General features: G+C 44.8%; 1 protein-coding gene across 3 annotated transcripts in view; it reads left to right on the top strand.

Annotated features, from left to right (window-relative positions):
• The first annotated feature begins 1,143 nt into the window (after positions 1–1,143).
• The window catches only part of PUM3 (pumilio RNA binding family member 3), a 63,459-nt gene continuing 42,267 nt past the window's right edge, over positions 1,144–22,335 (top strand). Inside the window, exons 1-12 of one of the 3 annotated variants that reach the window (XM_003420459.4) lie at positions 1,144–1,252; positions 3,128–3,219; positions 4,535–4,753; positions 7,910–8,045; positions 8,633–8,708; positions 12,444–12,537; positions 12,823–12,889; positions 14,298–14,472; positions 15,910–16,013; positions 17,412–17,490; positions 19,697–19,795; positions 22,005–22,058. In XM_003420459.4, coding sequence (XP_003420507.3) covers positions 1,170–1,252; positions 3,128–3,219; positions 4,535–4,753; positions 7,910–8,045; positions 8,633–8,708; positions 12,444–12,537; positions 12,823–12,889; positions 14,298–14,472; positions 15,910–16,013; positions 17,412–17,490; positions 19,697–19,795; positions 22,005–22,058 — 1,278 coding nt within the window. In that variant the 5' untranslated portion in view covers positions 1,144–1,169. Of the gene's footprint in view, positions 1,253–1,320; positions 2,495–3,127; positions 3,220–4,534; positions 4,754–7,909; positions 8,046–8,632; positions 8,709–12,443; positions 12,538–12,822; positions 12,890–14,297; positions 14,473–15,909; positions 16,014–17,411; positions 17,491–19,696; positions 19,796–22,004; positions 22,059–22,335 lie in introns of those variants that run through there. The other 2 variants (XM_010600002.3, XM_010600001.3) reach the window with 2 other exon arrangements.

The raw sequence follows: 22,335 nt of genomic DNA, 5'->3' as shown, positions 1-22,335 counted from the left end.
AAAGAAAACGGCATGTGAAGACGGTGGCAGAGACTGGAGTGACGCAGCCATGAGCCAAGGAATGCCTGGAGCCACCAGAAGCTGTAAGAGGCAAGGAAGCATTCTCTCCTAGAGCCTTCAGAGGGAGTGTGACATCTTGATTTTGGATTTCTGGCTGTAAGATATTAAATTTCTGTTGTTTGACACCACTAAGATTTTTGGTTAGGTTATGAAAGCTCTAGGAAACTAATACCAAACAAACAAACAAAAAGAGTTGCCATTAAGTCTGTTGGGACTCATGGGGACCCCATGTGTGCAGAGCAGAACTGCTCCATAGGATTTTCAAGGCCATGACCTTTCAGAAGCAGATCACCAGGCCTTTCTCCCGAGGCATCTCTGGTTGGAACCGCCAACCTTCTGGCTAGCAGTCAAGTACTTAAGCGTTTCTGTCATGCAGGGACTCCAGGAAACTAATACACCAGATTTATCTTCTCGGGCGAGTTATTGAACCTCTCTGTGCCTCAATTTCTTCATCTGTAAAACAGGAATAACCACCTAATGACAGCTTCACTTTCTAAAGTGGAAAATGAGGATAACTACAATCTTAGAATTGTACAGACATTAGTAATGGTCTTTATTGAGCGCTTACCATGATCGTTCATTGTGCTAAGCACTTCGCACGTGCGATTTAGCTACCTCTATTTTATTGATTAGAAAATCGAGGCTGGAACAATTTAGTAATTTGCTCAAAGCCACTCAGCTACTGCGCAGAAAAGCCGGGATTACAAGTCAAGCCTACTCTCCGGATATTCCTTTTAACCTCCACCCAACACAGCCAGAGAGAAGGCAGCCGAACGCACTTTAAAAACATTAGCGATTTTAATATTAGTACAGGCTACAGGATTAACCGCGTCTGAGCTGAGACTCCAACGGGCCAGCTAAGTCCCCTCCCAACAGCGACTAAAACCATTCCCACAAGGAAATGACAGGGTTAACAACGTCACTTTCAGGAGCCACCGACACATCTTCGGCCCTACGGATCCTTTCGAGGGCCAAACTTCGTGTTAGGCACGTCCGTCGCACCTCAAGATTAGGTAGGCAGAAGCGGACCAATAGAAATTCAGCATTTCTGTTTTTCCTCCGAGTCCCCGCCCCGTTTAACCCCAGTTCTGTTCCGAACAGGAAGTAAGATGGCCGGGGGCGGGGCAAGGTCTGGAGGCGGAAGTGGCGGCTGGGGAGCGGGACCCACTCGTGGCTCGGCCTCACGTGTGCGGTGAGTGCGGTGAGGTGGTAGCCTGCAGCTCGGTGCAGGGGCCGGCGAGCCCCGCGGCGCCCCGGGAGAGGGCGGAGGGGGTCAGGCCACGGTTTCTCAAAAGGGTTCGGGGATCGACGGTGACCTGGCAAGGGGCGGCTCGTTCATTCCAGGGTCCCCCTTCGCCCCGCGCGGCCCCCGTGCTGCTGCGTGGACTGGAGTAGGTTCCCTCTCTAAAGTCCCGGCCCTGCGAGGTCGTTCACCCTACCTGTCGTACGTGTGACAGACATCCACTCTGCGCCCGATTCTGTGCTGGGCGGTAAATTGGGCACTTACTCCCCTGGGGTTTACAGCCTAAACGTACGGTTGCGAATTGTAAACGCTGGGAGGGAAACGAACCGGCTTGCCGAGATAGAGAATAGGGGAGTCTGAAGACGTGATCTCTGAGCCGAGACCTAAAGCCTAACAGGAGGAAACCCTGAGCTCTGAAAGCTGAGGGAAGACAGCTCTGCAGTAAGTCTGTTGAAGGCTTATAATCAAGGGAAAAGCACGATAGACCTGGGTGCTCTTTCGAAAATATGTTGTATACAAAGTGGAAGGCTAGTAAGGAAGTGGTTTGGTTTTGATAAGGATGGTGGTTTGGATTCGAGTGCTGGTAGTGGAGTTAGGAATTGGACGGTTAGTTGTTAGGTGCCATCGAGTCAGTTCCAACTCATAGCGACCCTACATACAACAGAAGGAAACACCGCCTAGCCCTGCAGCATCCTCACAATTGTTAGGCTTGAGCCCATGGTTGGAGCCACCGTGTCAGTCCATCTCTTGGAGGTTCTTCCTCTTTTTCTGCTGACCCTTAGAAGTATTTTTAGAAGGCATCAAGAGGACTTCCTGATGGATTGAATGTAGGAGACCAGTGATTCAAAAATGTGAAGGACAATTTTTAAGTCCCTTCCTTGAGCAGCGGAGTGAGTGATGTGCCATTGACTGAGATGGGGAAGAATAGGGTGGGGTGAATTGGTGAAGCTGTTTGGGGTGCTTTACAGTAGAGATACAAAGAATTGTGTGTCAGGTCTTTTAAATGTAGGGTGCCTGTTAGACACACAGAGGTGTCAGGTAGGCAGTTCGACATGCAGGCCTGGAGCCCAAGGAGAAGTTCATAATAGAGAAATAAATTGGGAGTCTTCAGCATAGAGATCCACGAGGTCAGATGAGATCATCTAGGAAGAAGTGTGGAGAGAAGAAAGGTCATGAGGACAAAGACTTGAGGTATGTTAACATTTAGGGTAGGTATTGAATGGTTACGGAGCCCTGGTGGTGCAGTGGTTAAGCCGAAAGGTTGGTGATTTGAACCCACCCAGCGGCTCTGCAGGAGAATGACCTGGCATCTGCTCCTGTAAAGGTTATAGGCTAGAAAACCCTATGGGGCTGTTCTGTTCTGTCACATGGGATTGCTATCTGTTGGAATCTAGTCAACACCACCCAACAACACAGTGAATGGTAACTATTTTCAAAGTAAGAAACCCAATGGTAATACTGTCAGTTACCCGTCACAAAGCCTTCCCAGGTTACAAGAAATGCAAATGCTGATACTTTTACTTAATATAAACAAGAGTCTATTTTTAGCTAGTACTATTTCTGACTGGCCTCCACATAGGTATATCCATGAGGCAGGAGTCAGGGTGGATGTTCTTAGTGTCTGTATTGAAATTGTGTTCATTTTTCATTCTAAAGTCTTAGAGCAGTGAGTGGTGATGGCTGGGCTTGTGTGGATACCCGCACCCTACCTGGCAATTTTGTACTCCACCAGGGAGCTGAAGGACTGCGTGCGGCAATGACTGTTTACTGACTCGTATGTGATGAGAAGCAATTCAGTGATCCCGTTGTGTTTTTGTTTTCCAGAGTTGACGTGATGGAAGTCAAGGGGAAAAAAAAATTCACTGGAAAGGGCACAAAGGCATCACAAGGGAAAAACAGATTTCATAAAAGCACTGGTAAGGTGGACGCCCCCAAGCAAGTGTCACAGCATGGTTGTTCTGGCCATCACGATTGGAGGTGGGGGGAGGCGATGGTGGAATAGTGGGGTGGGTAGTAGACTCCAATTTGTACTCATGGGCCACGATTAGGATTGAAATGTTCGAATGAAGTAGGTGTTAGCGTATGTGGGTGGGTTAGCATGTTTTTTTGAAACTGAAAACATTTGAGAAATTGCCAGAATAATTAGAGAGCATGACACGTGATACTCATGAAAGATTGCGTGTCTCAGCCGGAGATGCTGCTGCCTGGTTACATTCACTCTAACGCACAGGTTGTACTTTAATGTTTGACAAATCAGGGCTGGTTGATACATAGTGCTGGTCATCCAGATACTTTCAGTGTCGGGATCTGTAACTACACAATGTCTTTATTATTCCCTCAGGTGTCAGTGTTGGGAAATAGGAATGTCAAGCACCATGTAACTGACTAAATGTAGGGGTCGGAATTGACTTGATGGCAGTTGGTTTGGTTTTTTGTTGGAAGCTCATCTCACCTGTTAAGCTCTTAGTTTGCAAGCTTTATTGACCAAAGGTAGATTTTATCAAATAATTTTATTATAGACTTTGAAAAAAATTTTTCTCTAAACTAGAAATTTTGAAAACATTATTGATTTATGTTTTTGATGTATTTTCTAAATTTCAAGGGTGTTGATTTTATTCTTAGAGTCCTTCTGTTTTATTGGACCACCAAAAACTATGTGTAAAGGCCTTGATGAGCTAGAGTCATTAAAGTGGAATTCAAAAATGTGAATAATATCCCTACTAGCTGCTTAAAACTAGAGAATTACACTAAATACATGTCACCAGCGGCCTCTCTCTTGACCAGGTAGTAGGATTATGGGTAGTTTTTGTTACGTATTTTTGCTTTCTAGGTTTTTTATAATGAACTTTTAATTTTTTAATCAGGGAAAGAATTTTTGTTTTTTCTGATTGACTTTTTTAAAATCTCACTCTATTCAAAAGGATAAGTTTTGCATGTTTGAGAGTAAGACAAAATATATCTCACAAAAAAAAAAAACCCCAAACCTGTTGCCATTAAGTCGATTCCCACTCATAGCGACCCTGTAGGACGGAGTATAACTGCCTCCTTGGGTGTCCAAAGAGCACCTGGTGGATTCAGACTGCCAACCTTTTGGTTCGCAGGAGAGCTCTTAACCGCTGTGCCACTGGGGCTCACTAAAGAGCCTGCACATTTCTGTAATGAACATAATCCAGTGAATAAAAGAGATCTGTGCCCAGGGTCATTGAATTAATTGCTTATCATTGTCACTAGATTCTGGTTCTTCAAAGACGTTCCCAGGAAAAGCTGTTAAGGAAGGTGGACCTAAAGGCCCATCTAAGAACTTTGAGAAAAGTGCCACCAAACCTGGGAAAAAGGGTGTGAAGCAGTTCAGGAATAAGCACCAAGGGGATAAAGTACCAAAGAACAAATTCCAGGCGGCCAATAAATTCAACAAGAAGAGAAAGTTCCAGCCGGACAGTAAAAGCGATGGTAAGCACTGGTCCCTTTAGCCAGGTCTGTGCAGAGCCCTTGCCCTGCCTGAACTCCTGCCTGAACCAAGGAGACTCAGAAGACTTTCGAAGTCCTCTATATAGACCTCTCATTCATGTTCTTGAAATGCAGTAGTTTTGTGGGGAAGGAGTAAGGAACAGATTGGCTTACATAAGCAATAGAAACCTTCCCTGGCCAGCATTTCCCTCTTAAGAGTTCCTCATTTCCTAAAACCCTCCTGAGTTAGCTATGGAATTAAGCTAAGCGGTAATGACACGATACAGTGAAGCATCAATAAAACATTCAGGAGGTTAAAATTCATTCATTCATTCATTCATCAAATACTTGAGTTTCCTATGCCCTGTGCTAGGAGATGGAGTTAAAAAAAAATTAACCAGTAAGAGTACCGGCCCCGACTAACAGGCATAATTGTTGTTACGTGCCATCGGGTGGATATTGACTTATAGTGACCCCGTGTGGTGGAGCAGAGCTGCCCCATAGGGTTTTCTAGGCTGTAATTCTATAGGAGCAGATCCCCAGTCTTTCATGGAGCTGCTAGGTGGATTCAAACCACCAACCTTTTGATTAGCAGCTAAGCACTTAACTATTGTGCCACCTAAAATAAACCCATTGTTGTCGAGTCGAGTTTGACTCATAACCGTTGTATAGGACAGAGTAGAACTGTCCATACGGTTTCTAAGGCTGTAATCTTTGTGGAAGCAGACTGCCACATCCTTCTCTCGTGGAGCAGCTGGTGAGTTTGAATCGCCTAACCTTTCGCTTAGCAGCCAGGCGCTTAACTACTGCATCACCAGAGCTCCTTAATTGGTTCGTTCCAAGTTGCTATCTGATTGGAAGTCTTGGCAGAGCTCCTGTTCGCCTGTTGAAGTAAACCGCTGATGTCTTCATCTGACGCTTACGGGGCATTTTTCACCCAGAACTCTGTTGAACAGCACATCCTGCTGTGCGTTGTCCTGCCCAGGTCTCAGCTGTCTCCCAGGTACGGGAGCTGACGGACACGCACCTCTGCTGCAGCGGGATGGAGATCACTCGGGTGGCTTTCATTCTTTTTCTCCAACACGGCATGTCCCAGCACGGTCGCTTGGCCACCAGCTGAGGCCATGCCGTGGGGCCGTCTTGGGAGCTCTCTGATCTGCCTCAGCGCTCAGCGACAGAGAGGGGGGAGAAAGGAAGGAAAGGAAATGTCATTGTTTCTCGTCATGCCTGCAGGATCCTTTCATACTGCAGCCTCCATTTTTTCCCCAGGTTTTCCTCTTCCCTTTCTCTCCCTCCTCCCACTCGAGTAGTTTCTCGTCCAGCTTCTCTGTCCTATGTTTTCTTTCCCAGCCTGTCTGTCGTTAGCTGCTGTCCAGTTGGTGCCCAATTCACGGTGACTCCATGCAGAGCAGGTTCGAATCATTGTGATCCGTATGATTTTCATTGGCTGACTGTTTGGGAGTAGATTGCCAGGCCTTTCTTCCTACCCTACATTAGCCTAGAGGCTCCATTGAAACCTATTCAGCATCATAACAACACACAGGCCTCCGCTGACAGTCAAGTGGTGGCTGCGGATGAGGTGCATCGGCCAGGAATCAAAACAGAGTCTCCTGCGTGGAAGGTCGGAATTCTCCCACTGAGCCACACTGCCCCCTATCCTGTCTAACAGGTCCTAAATCTGCCTTTTCCTGTGGGAGTTCTCGAGGCTCGCGTTCTAAACACACACGTTCTCACGGTACGACCCTGTGGTGCTAGAGCCCTGCTTCCTTTGGCTGTGGGAGACACGTTCTTGACATCTCAAAGTGAAGCTGAATTTGTTTTATTTTTATACCAGCAGCTGAGAGGGATTGGGTACTACTGCATCTCCCCAGAATTGATGTATCTGCTATGACCTAGCGTGGCATCTGCCATGGACGCCCAGATATTTGTGTTCTTACTCTCTGTTCTATAGAATGGAGTGCTTTAGGGTTGATGGTAGACACTCCCCCCATTGCCTGTAACATGTCTTACCGGGGGGGAACAACGAGGGGAATAATTAAATAAATTTTGGCATGTAAGCTATTAAAAGCTATGATCTTGAGGAATATTTCGTGGGAAAACACTTGTAACACGAAGTTAAGTGAAAAGACAGGAAGATGATAAATTTCTATAGGAGATTAATATAAAGTTAACACGTGTAGAAAAAAGGCACCAATGAGGTAAAATGTCAGTGGTTATTTCCGGGTTTTGATATTACAGGAGGATTTTGTTTTCTGTAGAAGTTACTTTTACAGTGAGTCTGATTTTGTTTTTTTACAAGAAGTGGTTTTACAGTGTGTATGTTTTCTATGTGTAATCAGAGAAAGATATTTAGAAATCACTAACTCTCCACAGGGTGCTCCTTTTAACAACACCCATTTTATTAGGTTACTGTTTGTTTTACCTCTTCGGGTTTTTTTATTCAGTTGGTATATTGCTCAGAGTTTTGAGAACAAGAAAAAAGTAATAGATACTAGACCTTTATAGCATTCTCAGCTGTTCGTAGAGAACTTAGAAATTTCAGCTGCTCTTTGTTGTAAGAGACTGCGGAGCACGGGGTTTCAGAGGGTCGTCTCTAGGTTTGGATTCCAGCTGTACCACTTGGGAGATGTGTGACCTTGGGCCCAATGAATTTAACTACTTGGTTCCTTTGTTTCCCAAACTCGAAAGGGGATATGATAATAGTAGCCACGTCCTAGGGTTACTGTGAGAATGATTTTAAATGCATTCCAGACAGTGAACTGTGTACGGTTATTCCTGGTCTCATTTGGACTCTCTTTTGTTGAGAACTGGTGATACCTAAAGCCCAACGATATTATCTAAAGCAGAATTTTATTTTATAATTGAAAAAGATTTTTTTTCTTTAAATTGCCTTTACAATCCTTTCTATTTTCTTAATAATTGTTTCTGTTAACACCTCGTCAGTAACTGTTCAGTGAATGAGTGATTGGCCTTGATCAAGTTTAAAATGTACAAACTGCTCAGAAGATGAAATAAAGTGTTAAATCTTACGGGCTATTTCCCTCCTCTAGCCTCCACCGGAATAGCGAGCCTGATTTCTGATAGACTTGCGTACCTAAGTTGTATTCGTTTATAGCACTCAGAATGTTAAATGTGATCAAAAATCGTTTCTATAATTAGAATCAGCCGCCAAGAAACCCAAATGGGATGATTTCAAAAAAAAGAAGAAAGAGCTGAAGCAGAGCAGGCAACTCAGCGACAAAACCAACTATGACATTGTTGTCCGGGCAAAGCAGATTTGGGAGCTGTTAAGAAGGTAAAGATGTCTTTACTAGTCCTTTTGAAATGATGGAGAAGTATTAGTGCCTTGTAAACAGCGAGAAGCCCCGGAGTAAATGGCAGAGCACTTGGGCTACTTAGGGATCACATCTACCACCCCAGTAGACATATTGGTATTTGGATGTCTCCTCATTGCAGAAATGTGCGGAATCATTAGGATGGTGTCAGGTATGTTTCTGAAATGTATATTGTGAAAGCCAAAATGGGCTTGACATCCTTCCTGCAAGACTCGAGAAAACGAAGGACGAGACTTGAGAAAATGAAGGACCGTTTCTTACTAGCTAGGCTTGGAAATACTTCTTAAGTATTTGGTATCCTCGACTTGGTTTATGGTTTTCTTTACTTCTGAAGTTCTGGCTGTGAAGATTTAGATTGATGCATAAATTTACACCTTAGTGAGATGAGTGTCTGCCTTCGAGGGGATTACTTTATCTCTGGCTGCTCAGTTTTAACTTCTGAAAAGAAAATCACGCTGAACTGGGTGAACACGTTAGTATGGTTTTTAGTCGCGTGTGTTTAAAATAACTTCTTAAGCCATATTTCCTTCCACCTTCTTACTTATAGAAAAGACTGTGACAAGGAAAAAAGAGTGAAGTTGATGAGCGACTTGCAGAAGTTGATTCAGGGGAAAATTAAAACCGTAAGTGTGGCGCAGTCATGGTTGCAATTGTAAGCAGTTGAAACTAACTCACTCTCAGTGACCATTTATGTATGGCAAGTGGATTCTTCATCGTTTCAAATGTATTTGGTCAAGAAATTTCAAATGCCACTCATAACACGGACCAAATACAAACTTAATAGTGAGAGAACCTTCCTGCTGGGTGCTTACGGGAAGACTCACATACTTGGCTGTGTCATTTTTTAGTAATTTACTTAAAATCCATTTTCTCTTAAAGTTATCTTGAGAAATTTAATAGTATATGTTCGAATGTCTTACTCAGAACTGTGTATAATTTAGGACGTTTTAACTCGTTGGCTCTTTTGTGTTTGTGGTAAGGACATTTAATTCCTTCTTTCTTTTCTTCCTTGCTCTTACAAACTTCCTTCAAACATCTTTAACTGAAATTGAATAGATTTGGGAGCTGTGGGGTAATTTTCATTGTTGCTGCTAATCCTGTTTGTAGTAAACTTCCCTTGATTCTCGTGTATCTGGATAAGTACTTAGTGGCCGCATACTTGAAGGGAAACAGACTCCAGTAGCTTTGGGGCCCTGGAGGTGCCGGCTTTGCCGAACCACATGCGTAACCTGTTGATATCAAGTCGATTCCAACTCAGAGCGACCCTGTAGGACAAAGTAGAATTGCCCCGTATGGTTTCCAAGGCTGTCGTCTTTACGGATGCAGACTGCCACATCTTTCTCCCGCAGACCAGAGCAGCTAGTGATTGTGAACCACCTGCCTTTTGTTTAGCAGCCGAGTACTTGACCACGTGCAGAGATCTAATCCAATCCCAGGTTACAGTCTGAAGGAATGTCTTGAAACAGCAAGGCTCCAGCTGCTGCTTTCTTGCTAATCTAAGCAAGATCTTTTTAGGGCAGAACTGCCGCTCAGCTCTAGCTGTCTTCTTTTGTCCTCAGTTTACAGGTATTTCCTGCTCAAGGTCGTTCCCTGATGGCCGTTGGGTTTTATTACAGTACCACGGACTTAGCCTTTGAGCAATAATAACAAATGGTTAATCAGCTCTTACTGTGTGCCAGGAACCGTGCTGACCAACATACAGTGTCTCGTTTAACTTGTGTCCTTGTCCCCATCCTACACGTGGACATCTCAGGCTCAGAGAAGTTCAGTTTCTTGCCCAGGGCCATGGGGTAGCCAATTCCCTAACTTGTCATGACCTCACTCTTCTCCTGTAAAGCAGGAGTAGCAGCACTTCACTCTTAGGTTGCCTTGAGTTCTGAATGATAGCCTGTGTGTTAAAGAGCTTACTTTGGTTATGTGGGAGCTGCTCGAATATATGCGCATGTGATTCTCAGCCTTTTTTTTTTTTTTTTTTTGGGAAATGTAACCCAACCTCAAGCATGGGAAGAAGATCAAGAACTTGACTTCTAGTGTTGATATTTTGTTACTGTGCAGCCAGCCAGTAAAAAAGGTCAACAAAGTAAATGATTGTATATCCATCTCTTGAAAACAGCCTTTTTGTTGTTGTTTTGTTTTCTCAAAGATATGTAAGCAAATCTCCCTTAAAGAAATTCTTCTGTAATCCCTATCTTTGATGGAGTGTACTTTCACCTTCTGACTTGTTGTAATTAAAAAGAAGTTAAAGATGAGGTGAGCAACAAACAAGGACTTCTGGAATAGACCAGCACAGTAACATAATAAAGACAATTTGGCACGATCGATTACCTGTGGCCGTTGCTATAGAAAATTGATCATCGAGGCCTTGATAGGGTCTAATCTCTCTAATATTTGTAGAGGTGGTGAGGGGGAGCGGGGAGAGGAATGGGGTGGAGAATCAGATTTGGTAGATAGTGACCGTTCTAGGAATATAACCAGATGTGTGTGCAGGGATTATGAAAATAGGAGAAGTGGAATATTGGTAATGTAGCTGCCAGTGTGTGTTTATAGATGTATTTGATCGATTGATTTATCTTTATCTATGGAAGAAATGCAGCCAGAATGCTCCTTAGAGGCAAGGATGATGAGACTCAGCAGAAAAGAGGAAGACCGTCAACGAGGTGGATTGACACAGTGGCTGCAACAATGAGCTCAAGCGTAACAACGATTGTAAGGATGGTGCAGGACCGGGCAGTGTTTCGTTCTGTTGTGCATAGGGTCGCTATGAGTCGGAACCGACTCGACGGCACCTAAAAACAATAGGAGCCCTTGGATGGCACACACTGTTAAGCACTGAACTAGTAGCCAAAAGGCCCATGGTTTGAACCCACCAAGCGGTGTCCCTGGAAGACAGGCCTGGCGATCTGCTTCTGAAAGGTCAAAGCTTTGAAAACCCTGTGGAGCAGTTCTGCTCTGCACACATGGGGTTGCCATAGTCAGACTTGACTCAACAGCAGCTGACAACAGCATCTTTATCTATACCCTTAGTTGCTTAACCCAAACGTTTTTAGATTGTTGTTGTTGTTAGGTGCTGTCCAGTCGGTTCCAACTCATGGAGACCCCATGTACCACAGAACGAAATACTGCCCGGTCCTGCACCATCCTTACGGTCTTTGTTACACTTGAGCTCATTGTTGGAGCCACTGTGTCAGTCCACCTCGTTGAGGGTCTTCCTCTTTCCCGCCCACCCTCTATTTTACCAAGCATGATGTCCTTCATAGGGACTAATCCCTCCTGACAACATGTCCAGACTATGTAAGATGCAGTCTTGCCATCTTTGCTTCTGAGGAGCATTCTGGTTGTACTTCTTCCAAGACAGATTTGTTCGTCCTCTTGGCAGTCCATGATGTATTCAATATTCTTTGCCAGCACCACAATTCAAAGGTGTCAGTTTTTCTTCAGTCTTCCTTATTCATTGTCCAGCTTTCACGTGCATATGATGCTTTTGAAAATACCATGGCTTGGGTCAGGCGCACCTTAGTCTTCAAGGTGACGTCTTTGCTCTTCAACACTTTAAAGAGGTCCTTTGCAGCAGATTTACCTGATGCAATGTGTCTTTTGATTCCTTGACTGCTGCCTCCATGGGCGTTGTTTGTGGATCCAAGTCAAACGAAATCCTTGACAACTTCAGTCTTTTCTCTGTTTATCATGATACTGCTTATTGGTCTAGTTGTGAGGATTTTTGTTTTCTTTACGTTAAGGTGTAATCCATAGTGAAGGCTGTGGTCTTTGATCTTCATCACTAAGTGCTTCAAGTCCTCTTCACTTTGAGCAAGGAAGATTTGTCATCTGCGTAATGCAGGTTGTTAGTGAGTCTTCCTCCAATCCTGATGCCCCGTTCTTCTTCATATAGTCCACCTTCTCAGATTACGACAAACTGACAGACATGGGGGGTTCTTAGATTATATATATGTAAATCCTAAAATAATAGTATTTTTGAACCTGGAAACTTTCCCTTTTTAGGGAAAGAAACTTTCAGAGAGATACAGTACATATGATCACTGGACAGTTTTGGTTTGGTTTGGTTTTAATTGTGATGATAGGAATCTTGCAAAATGGTTAAATTTATTCCTCCTTAATACCATTATTAATTATACCTATAAAATGTGTTAGGTAACAAAAGCAAATACGGCTGGTTCATCCTCGTTCTATACAATTAAAACAAGCTTTTTTACATCCTAAGCAATCTAGATTTTATTTTATATATGAAAACCCAACTTTCTTTCTAACAAGGAATTCTGAAGGAAGTAGCAATAAAGCAAGAAGGGAACATAAGTCCTCAGAGAGAATCAGTCTGAAGGGCCATACTGTTTTCCCCGCAGATTGCCTTTGCACACGACTCCACGCGTGTGATCCAGTGCTACATTCAGTACGGAAATGCAGAGCAGAGAAGAGAGGCTTTCGAAGAACTGCGAGGTATTCGTTGTATACTGAAGTTGAGACTTATCCTAATCGTTTGTAGTATGTCGTTTCTTCCTCTTGAAATACCCAGGACACCCCTGTCAAACGATTCTATTGAGCAGCATTGTGTGCTTGGCAACATGCTTTTTGTTTTTGTCTTTGTTTGGACTTGTTCTTTGCCTGGACAGGGAAGGCAGAGTTACTAGTTTGTGTCCCCAGTGTTGTGCTTTTATTCTCTCCTCTGCTCAGAAGGGCTGAAGTGAGAACACTAAATCATCGTTAAGTTATTTTGTTTTTCAGATAATTTGGTTGAATTGAGTAAAGCCAAGTATTCTAGAAACGTCGTTAAGAAGTTTCTCATGTACGGGTAAGTTGTTTCTGTGTTTCTGTTTTGTTTTTTTCCTTAGCTTTTTAAAGGAGCAGGTATCATGTGCGTGTGTTACTTAGAAAGCTGGCCATCACCGTAATAGTCCTAAGCAGGCGTTTGTCGTGTTTCCAGGGAATGTAGTCCAGGCAAGTTATTGAAATTAATGTGAAATTATGCTACTACCTTTACTGTTCTTAAGGGTGTATTTTTATATCTTGAAGCTCTGGAGGAAGAGAGTTGGAGTAATTAGTTTGTAATTAGTTCCAGTATTTGGAGAGGGCAGGGGGTGGGGGCGGGGGGGTCAGGTGAGTAGACTCAGGTAGTGTAAATGGGTCAGGAAAGGTCAGGATCGGGGAGTCTCTAGATTAGGTGAGATTGATACTTGCCTCGATTTATCTTTTTGAGCATAACGATATACCAGAATATGATAACCACCAACAACAAAATGACAGTACACACAGTTGACAGAGTCTTCAGAAAACATATTCCTGGCTAAGGTGCTGGATTATTTTAAAATATGAATACTTCTATCGACTCCTGTCTTAAAAGAACATCCTAGAAAATGTTGTATTCCTGTTTCCCCACATCCTCGATTTTTTGCCTTCCCTTTTCTCCTACTTTGTTTCAACCTGAAAATTAAGTAATAAACCACGTACTGTGCAGTCAACTCTGACTCTTGGGGACCCCATGCATGTCAGAGTAGGACTGTGCTCCATAAGGTTTTCAATGGCAGATTTTTCAGAAGCAGATCGCCAGGCCTTTCTTCCTAGCTACCACCTAGACACTCCAGATTTGCTAACAGCAGGTGACACTTACTGAGCACTTACTCCGTGCAGGTCACTGGTCTTGGTGCAGCTTCTCCCCCATAATACAGCCTTACTCTCTGTACTTTATGTGTGTGGAAGCTGAGGCACAGAGACATCGGCTCACTTGCTGTAGGCCCTTCAGCTGGAAGCAGAGCCAGGTCGCAAACCTCGGCAGCCTGGCCACCAAGCCGCTTTGACAGCTCTAGGTGGAAACACAGGGCAATTGGAATTGTCCTCTTATCAGATTATTCAGTGGGAGCCTTCCCACGCGCGCGTGAGCTACTCACAGGAGAAGTCAGTCAGTTTTTGTTGTTGTTGCCAGCCAGCCGCCTTCTTTCATCATTTATTATTGTTCTCTATGATTGCTGGGTTTAAGAAGCCCTACTGGCACAGTGGTTAAGCGCTTGGCTGCTAACCGAAAGGTCTGCAGTTCAAACCCACCAGCTGTTCACCAGGAGAAAGATGTGGCAGTCTGCTTGTGTAAAGATGACAACCTTGGAAACCCTGTGGGGCTGCTCTGTCATATAGGGTCGCCTTGAGTCGGAATCGACTTAGTGGCAACGGGTTTGGTTTTTTCTTTTTTGCTTTATCGTTGGGTCTAGGAGCAAACCACAGATTGCAGAGATCATCCGCAGCTTCAAAGGCCACGTGAGGAAGATGCTGCGGCACGCCGAAGCCTCGGCCATCGTGGAGTACGCCTACAACGACAAAGCCATCCTGGAGCAGAGGAACCTGCTGACGGAGGAGCTGTACGGGAACACGTTTCAGCTCTACAAGGTGACGGCTCAGGAGCTGCTTGCAGGATTCTTACTCTACGTGCTGCTCTTCCTTCGGTGCCCCGTTTTCTGAATGGACTTGTACTTTGGTTGAGCATTGAAGAAACCATGTCACATCCTTGATTCTCTTAGATTATTTTGTCCCTAGCGAGCAAGTGACCATATGGACATCTCTGTCTCCCAGGGCTCTTTTAAGTCCTCCTCACCACTGCTTTGTGGGTAGCATTCCAGTACTTCTGGTTCAGCTGTCAGTCAGGCCAAGAGCTTGTTTTTTTTTTCAGTTGCCATCTAGTTGACTCCAACTTACGGCAACCCCATGTGCGTCATTGTAGAACTGCTCCGTGGGGTTTTCAGTGGCTGAGTTTTTGGAAGTGCATAGCCAGATCTTTCTTCTGAGGTGCCTCTGGGTGAACTCAAAGCTCCAGCCTTTTGGTTAGCAGCCCAGCGTGTCCCAGGGAGTCGCAGGCCAAGGTGGAAGACTCTTAGTAGCTAGTGAAGCTGCACTGTGTTGGGTGCTCCGTGGCTGCCGTCCCCACGCTATTCATGGGCAGGGATGCCCCTGCCCCAGGTCGTGCCCGGGGGTGAAGGGGAACAGAAGCCGACTGTTGATGCGGGGTAGGGACTGAGTCTGAGAAAGACAAGTGGTGGCACTTGGACGCTAAAAGGGTCTGTTTCAAACCTAGGGACGTAAATGCATGTGTTTATCTGTAGAGATATGGATTGATTCCGGGGTTGCTTCGCCATTTGAACATGGTGCTCTGTTTCTTTTGTAACAGTCTGCTACACGGGTGATTATAAAACACTCGGTGGTAAGAATTTGTGAACTGACCACTTAGGGCACGTGCCCGTTGGCTGCTTGCAGGTTGGTTTTGGGCTGGCCTCTTTGGCCTGGTCCCTTGGAGGATGTCCAGACTGAGAATCGGATCATCAGGACGTCTTCCACCAATGTGTATACATCAGGGCTTTCGTTGTGCAACTGTGGGGAGTCTGAAATTTCCTGTAAGGCTATTTAAACTGTCTGTAATTGATTTTCTTTGATCTAAAATTGGAGAGTCCCTAGGTGGTGCAAACGTTAACGTGCTCGGCTGCTAACCGAGAGGTTGGCAGTTCGAGTCCCCCGCAGAGGCACTTTGGAAGAAAGGCCTGACGACCTAATGAAAAAGCAGCCATTGAAAACCTTGTGGAGCACAGCTGTACTCTGACAGGGGCTTAGAACTTGTCACATTTCTAACAAGCTCCCAGGAAGTTATACTTAAGAATCTCCTGGGGATCTGGTTAAAATGTAGATTTTGATTCAGCGTATCTGGGGTGGACGTGCAGGTTCTCAGCAGGGAGCTCGTTAGAAATGCGTGGGGTTGGCAAGAGTCAAGGCAAGCAGTGGTGGCAAAGACGGAGAACACGATTAAATTTAGAGGGTGTGATTTTTCTTTCGTTGCAGGCAGCAGATCACCCAACCCTGGACAAAGTATTAGAAGCACAGCCAGCCAAACTGGAGCTTATTATGGACGAAATGAAGCAGATTCTAACGCCAATGGCCCAAAAGTAAGAAAGATGCTTTTGGTTTTTCCTTAACAGATGGTTTTTGAAGGAGGAAAGCTTTACCATAACGCTGGCGTGAAAAAGGTGGCTGTTTCTTCTTGACTGTTGCTATGTACCCCAAGCTAAGAGTCTGTAAACCTGGGGATTGGAAACCATTCTTTGGTGTGAATGGAGTTGTTCTCTGATAGTGTATGCTGTGGAGCAATACCATGTAGTTGTGGCTTGTAGACCTTTTTTGTTAGCAGTGAAACATTTTTCCTTCAAATGAAACATTATCCTGAATTTTACATACTAAGTAGTTTCACAAGTACAGCCCGTGGTCTAGATTGACTTGTAAGGCCCAGAAGCCCAAGTGTGTGCCCTTCTTGGCGTTTGTAGGATAGTGGAGTGGTTAGGAGCATGGACTGGGACCAGGGCGTTTGGGTGTGAATCCTGGTACCTCCAGCTGCTGTCTCTGTGACCTTGGGCACAGTCACCTCTCTGCATTTTAGCTTTGTTATCTGTAAAGTTGGGAACATAATCGTAGGTGCCCCCTACCATTCTAAGATTAAATGGGTTAACATTCCTAACGCACTCAGAGTGGTGCTTCCCCCACGGTAAAGGCCACCTAAGTGTTTGCTGTCTACTTGGATGCTCCATGTGACCTCAGGTCTGTGATGCCCAACCATCAACCTCCACACCACACCTGAGTCCCCCAGGTGTCATATGGGGAGGCTTGAACCCATTACGTGTCAGTGCGATTGCTGGTATTGTTTTGATCCATGTAAGTTTTCACTGTGTTAGTCATTTTATGGAACAGATCCGTTGTGAAGGATGTCTGACAGAAAGCGTTGTTCAAGAAGCAGGTCCACAGGTGTGAATTTCTAATCATGTGATTCCTCGTTGGGGAAAAATACAGGTGTTTCTCTTTAAAAGGCAGAGTCCTTGGGTGGTGCAAACGATGGATGAATGTACTCGCTGCTAGCTGCTAACTGAAAAGTTGGAGGCTCGAGACTACTCACAGGTACCTCGGAAAAAAGACCGAGCAATCTACTGCCAGACAAGCAGCTATTTGAAAATGGCATGGAGCCATAGTCTACTCTGGAACACGGAGTTGCCATGAGTAAAAAATTTTACGAGGTGGAGTGTATTTTGAGTGACGCTTCATCTCTGCTGATTAGATAACTAGAAATTCGTTCCCCTGGCCTTGGTTGTAGATGGCACAAGCTCAATTTCACAACCTGAAAGTAAAAAAAAAAAAAATCTTTAGAATTGCTGAAAGAGACAATCTACCTCGTCACAACTGCGTTCGGTAAAACCATTTCCCTTTGCTTTGAATGTTTTATAGGCCACACCAAGGTTCCTGTCTCCGAATTAACTTCAGCGTCAGGTCTGACGTTTTCCTTTCTTTTCTGCTTTCAGGGAAGCGGTTATTAAGCACTCTTTGGTACATAAAGTGTTCTTGGATTTTTTTACCTACGCACCCCCAAAACTAAGATCGGTAAGTTCTTGGTTTTGTGTTTGAACCAGGGCCTGGTGGGTGAGCTGTGTCGAAACGTGAAACGCAGCTGTGATGTACACGGCCTTCTGCAAAGTTTCAAAGGCTATTTCCTTGCTTAGAGAAGTTCATAAAAAAAAATTCCTCCGAACACGTCTGCTAATTCCGTTCAGATTTTTACCAGAAAACCATTGAATAGACCTAATTTTTATTAATTGGATTTTGATCGACTTATTTTTAATCTACTGAATTAAAGTTAATCCATTACGTTTTTTCTGTTTTAATTATAATTTAGGGAAATGTCCTCCAGCCAACCCAGTCTGAAAATTAGCTAACAAGTAGTGGTATGGTCAGAATTCACGTAGTTTTAAAGTCAACTGTGAATCCATAAAACGAGAAGCCATGTTGGTGTTGAAAGGTTATGGGAGGGTGCTTGATTAAAAATAAATGGATGGGGTGTGTCAGAAGGATGAGGAACCAAGAGTGAAGGTGGGCTGCGCCACCCCAGAAGCCAGCCGTGGGGACACAGAGGAGGGTTCAACATTCGGTCTCCTGGGCTTTGCTTGTCTCATCCTGCATGGAGCTCACTGCTCATTTCTTCTTTCTAATCACAAGAGATAACTAGTGAGACTGACTGCTTTCTAGCAAACATGCCGGATTGTGTAGTCATAGGAATTGTGAACCTTTCGGGAGCGGCCACCCTCGAGCCAGGCCTCACTGCCAGGGCCGCTGCTGCTTTCGTGGGGGTTTCTCCCCCTCTCCTGCAGGGGGCAGTGTCTTACAGGCCTGGTGCACCACGGCGGGACTGTGCGTGCAAAGCTGACAGTGTGGTCGTTGCAGTGTACTTACTGATGGAACGTCTGTCTCTTTTTAGCATTGAATGTGGTTTAGTTAACAGCAAAAAAAAAAAAAAAATTTTTTTTGGAAATTAGCGTGAATATAAAGTAAGTGTATGAATTATCTTTCCGGGCCCCAGGGGCATTTTCTTTAAAAAAAAAAAAAAAGAAAGAAAAAACGCTCTTGGGGATGATGGAAATGTGCTTGGAAAACCTGCAGAAGTCCCCCGTGGGACCTCTTGGGAGGGTGGCGGTCACCAGGGGTGTGTAAGTTCCGGCGTGTGAGCCGAAAGCTGTGCTCCTGGGTTCATTCCAGGAGAGTTGTAAGCCAGTTGTGGAGGTGAAATCTTCCGTTGGCATTAAAGGTGGGTGCCCACGCTCCTCTTTCCTGACATGAGACTTTTGTATTTGTTTATTTCATTTGAAGTTCTTAAGTTGGCACTACGTGCTTAGACTTCCAAGGTATGATTTAGAAATTACCTGCACTGGAAACCAAGACTGAAGGTTAAAAGTAAGCCAGATTTGTAAGAAATCAAATGACAGAGTTTTTCCTGCAGGGGCATTGATAGGCAAGGGCCCTGTTGAAACATTAACACAAAGGTGGTTTTTTCTCAGGGAAATGTTACTGAAGTGTCTGTGGGGAAAAATAGGAGCCCTCGTGGTGTGACAGTTAAGCACTCAGCTGGTAGCCAAAAGGTTGGTGGTTCGAATCCACCCAGTGGCTCTGTGGAAGAAAAGACTTGGTGATCTGTTCCCGTAAAGATGACGGCGTAGAAAACCCTACGGGGCAGTTCTACTCTGTCACGTGGGATCGCTGTGATCCGGAATTGATTGACATGACCTAACAACAACATGGTGAAGAATGAATATGAGTTCTGGAGTTAATTCAGTGAGAAACTACAAAACAGAAACTTTCCCAGCTAAAATTAGGGCTTGGGTTCCCCCCTCACTATATACACTCCTGTTTTAGGGAAAAGCGTTTTGTTCTCTTTATCTAGGCTTTCTGTTAGGGGGTCCTTTCTCACCACAGCCACCCGTTGGACTTCTTTCTTGACAGATGGCTTAGAACAGTGTATCCTGTACATACAGCCTGTGACTGGTTTTTGGTAGACATGGGTACAACTCAAGTGTTTTGTTTATAGAAATTGCTTTCCAGCCACAGTTGCTGCTCTGGATAGAAAAGAACCTTTCTAGAAAGAGGTCATGTTTCTGCATGATTGTCTACAAAATTAATAATTAAATTGGTGGCTACCTTTGCTCTCTTTCTCTCATTCTCTGTGCATAACCACCCCCACCCCCCCAGTCCCAATGGACAGACAAAAGGTTGGAAAGAAAGAAAAACCACCCAATCGCTAACAGCCTTTGCCCCCTAGGAAATGATTGAAGCCATCCGAGAAGCGGTGGTGTACCTGGCGCACACCCACGATGGGGCCAGAGTGGCCATGCACTGCCTGTGGCACGGCACCCCCAAGGTACGTGAGCTGGGCCGCCTGCACGGGGGGCAGTGGGTCCAGTGGAGCCGCTCTTTAGACCTCCCTCGCCGTGGTCTTTGCCCCATGGTGCATAAACATCATTGTTTCCGTGGAGCTGTGCCTCACTGGAATCGGCTGTCTTCTCTGTTTTGGTAGAAACCTTGAGCTTTCATTAGAAGTATGGTAAGGGATCTGCCAAGCCAGTAATCACAGTATTTATGTTATTTATAGAAGTTTTGATACCTGTCAGGCTCATTAAATTCTCGCCTTCTGTATGGGGAGACCCAGGTTCAATTCCCAGCCAGTGCCCCTGTAAAAAAATGGTGTGAAGGCAGAGTCTGACCTCTAACTTCACAAGGGGTATGGAGAACCAAGATCGACAGCCCAAGGCTGATTCTTATGAGGCAGGAGTCAGACATGCCTCCTCTCTCTGCCATCTTTACCAGTTCTGGTACCAGCCATCCCTCCCACAGCACTCTCTACTTCTCTGTTGGGTTTGATTATTCATTGCAGTGGCCACACAACTCACAGACCGGTCCCACAATTATGGGGTTTATTAGCAAAGTTACAGGTTATCATTCAGGCTCAGAAACACTCAAGGATATAGTTCTTCCATCAGGACAGCCTCTCCCCAGCCATGCTCGCAGGCATGCCTCTCAGAGGCACTCAGCTTTCTCTCTCCATGGGCCAGGAAGCCGACCGTGCTGTCTCCTGCTGCTGGGCCTTTCCTGCCACTTCTCACTGCCTTCAGGGTTAGAGCTGACTCTGTGTTTCCTGTGCCCAGGAGCTTCTAAGCACAGGGATACAGAGTCTAAAGGACTTGCTGGCCCCTGGCTGTTCTTCCTTGGTGGTGGTAGGATCCTCTTTTTTCTTGCCTCTGGGGTGGCTCATTTCAAGCCCAATGGGATGACAAAACTGACCAATCCCCTTGGTGGACCACAATTACCCTATCACATCGTCCTGCCCAGTCAGTGCCTGGAAGTTACGAGACCATGGCTAGGAAGGTCACACAAAAGCGATCTGTGGCACTGCATCACCTCGCACACAGTCCCATCCATCTGTCACTGGAGGCTGGCATGTTACGATGATGCTGAACAGGGTTCACTGGAGCTTCCAGACTGACTGACAAGGAAGAAAGTCCTGGCAATGTAGTCCCAAATAATGTAGTGAAAACCCTGTGGATCTCAGTGACCCTATCTGCACCTCCTCCTGGGGATGGTGTAGGACTGGGCAGCATTTTCTTCCCTTGTGCATGGGGTTACGATGAGTTGGGGGCCACCTGGAATGACAAAGATCCCAATGGGGGAGGACGAGGGAGTAGGAGATTAAGAACAGCTACAGGTTTGCTCAAATGGGTGTTCAGTGCTCTGACGGAAAAGATAAGGCTCCGTATTAATCACAGAAGTTTAACGGAATGGTAGTCATTTCTTTGTATGGTTATATCTTCACAAGACACTTGCCCATTGTCTACTTCTTTAAATTAATAGAAATTAAATTTAAGTTAATATAGCGCCTGCTAGATCCTCATGTGTTTAAGGACAGTTTAGACATTGGGAAAGGGCTCTTAGCCCTCACTGTGAAAGGAGGCATCGGTTTCACTATGTTTGCCTGCTACTTGCAGATTTTATGGTTCCATATTTATATTTGGAGCCCTGGTGGCACAGTGGGTAAGAGCTGCAGCTGCTAACCAAAAGGTCAGCAGTTCAGATCCACTAGCCGCTTCTTGGAAACCCTGTGGGGCAGTTCTCCTGTGTCCTGTAGGGTCTCTTTGAGTCGGAATCAACTCGACAGCTATGGGGTATGTTTATAAAAAACAAAACCAAACCAAACCCACTGCTGTCGAGTTGATTCCGACTCATAGCGACCCTACAGGACAGAGTAGAACTGCCCTGTAGGGTTTCCAAGGAGAACCTGGCGGATTTGAACTGCCGACTCTTTGGTTAGCAGCCGTAGCACTTAACCACTACGCCACCAGGGTTTCCGGTGTGTTTATGTCTGAATGGATTTTCACATAGAAGACTGAGATGGTGAGGGCTGCGAGAGGACTTCTGTGCTATCTTGCAATTCTTTGTTCCAGCTGAGCAACAGTTATTTTCACCAATCTAAAGTTATGCCATCAGGTGGAATTCAATAATATACACAAAATTTGACTGTAAGATACCCTTAATCCACACCAAGCTTACCGAGGCACTTTTTCTTTTCTTTTAAGGATAGGAAAGTGATTGTGAAAACTATGAAAACGTACGTTCAAAAAGTGGCTAATGTAAGTATAATAAATCTACACGTTTCCTGTAAGTATTTTTAATAGTAAAATTAATTTATGTCAATTATAGAAAATTTGAAAAACTCAAAAAATTACCAAGAAGAAATAATTATTTAATCTTTTTCTATACATATGCAGGTATTTTTATATGTTCTTAAACTCACACAACACAGCGTCCATACCGTGCGTGTTCTTCTCGCTGCTTTTCATTGAACATTGTGTTGTGGCCGTTTCCCGTTTTGTCTTAGCTAGTCTCTGAAGACCAGATAGTTACTAA

Source organism: Loxodonta africana, chromosome 9 (genome assembly GCF_030014295.1).
Source record: "Loxodonta africana isolate mLoxAfr1 chromosome 9, mLoxAfr1.hap2, whole genome shotgun sequence".
In the NCBI taxonomy this organism is placed as follows: Eukaryota; Metazoa; Chordata; class Mammalia; order Proboscidea; family Elephantidae; genus Loxodonta; species Loxodonta africana.
The sequence above is the reverse complement of the archived record's forward strand: the minus strand, read 5'-3'. Positions and strand labels throughout refer to the sequence as shown.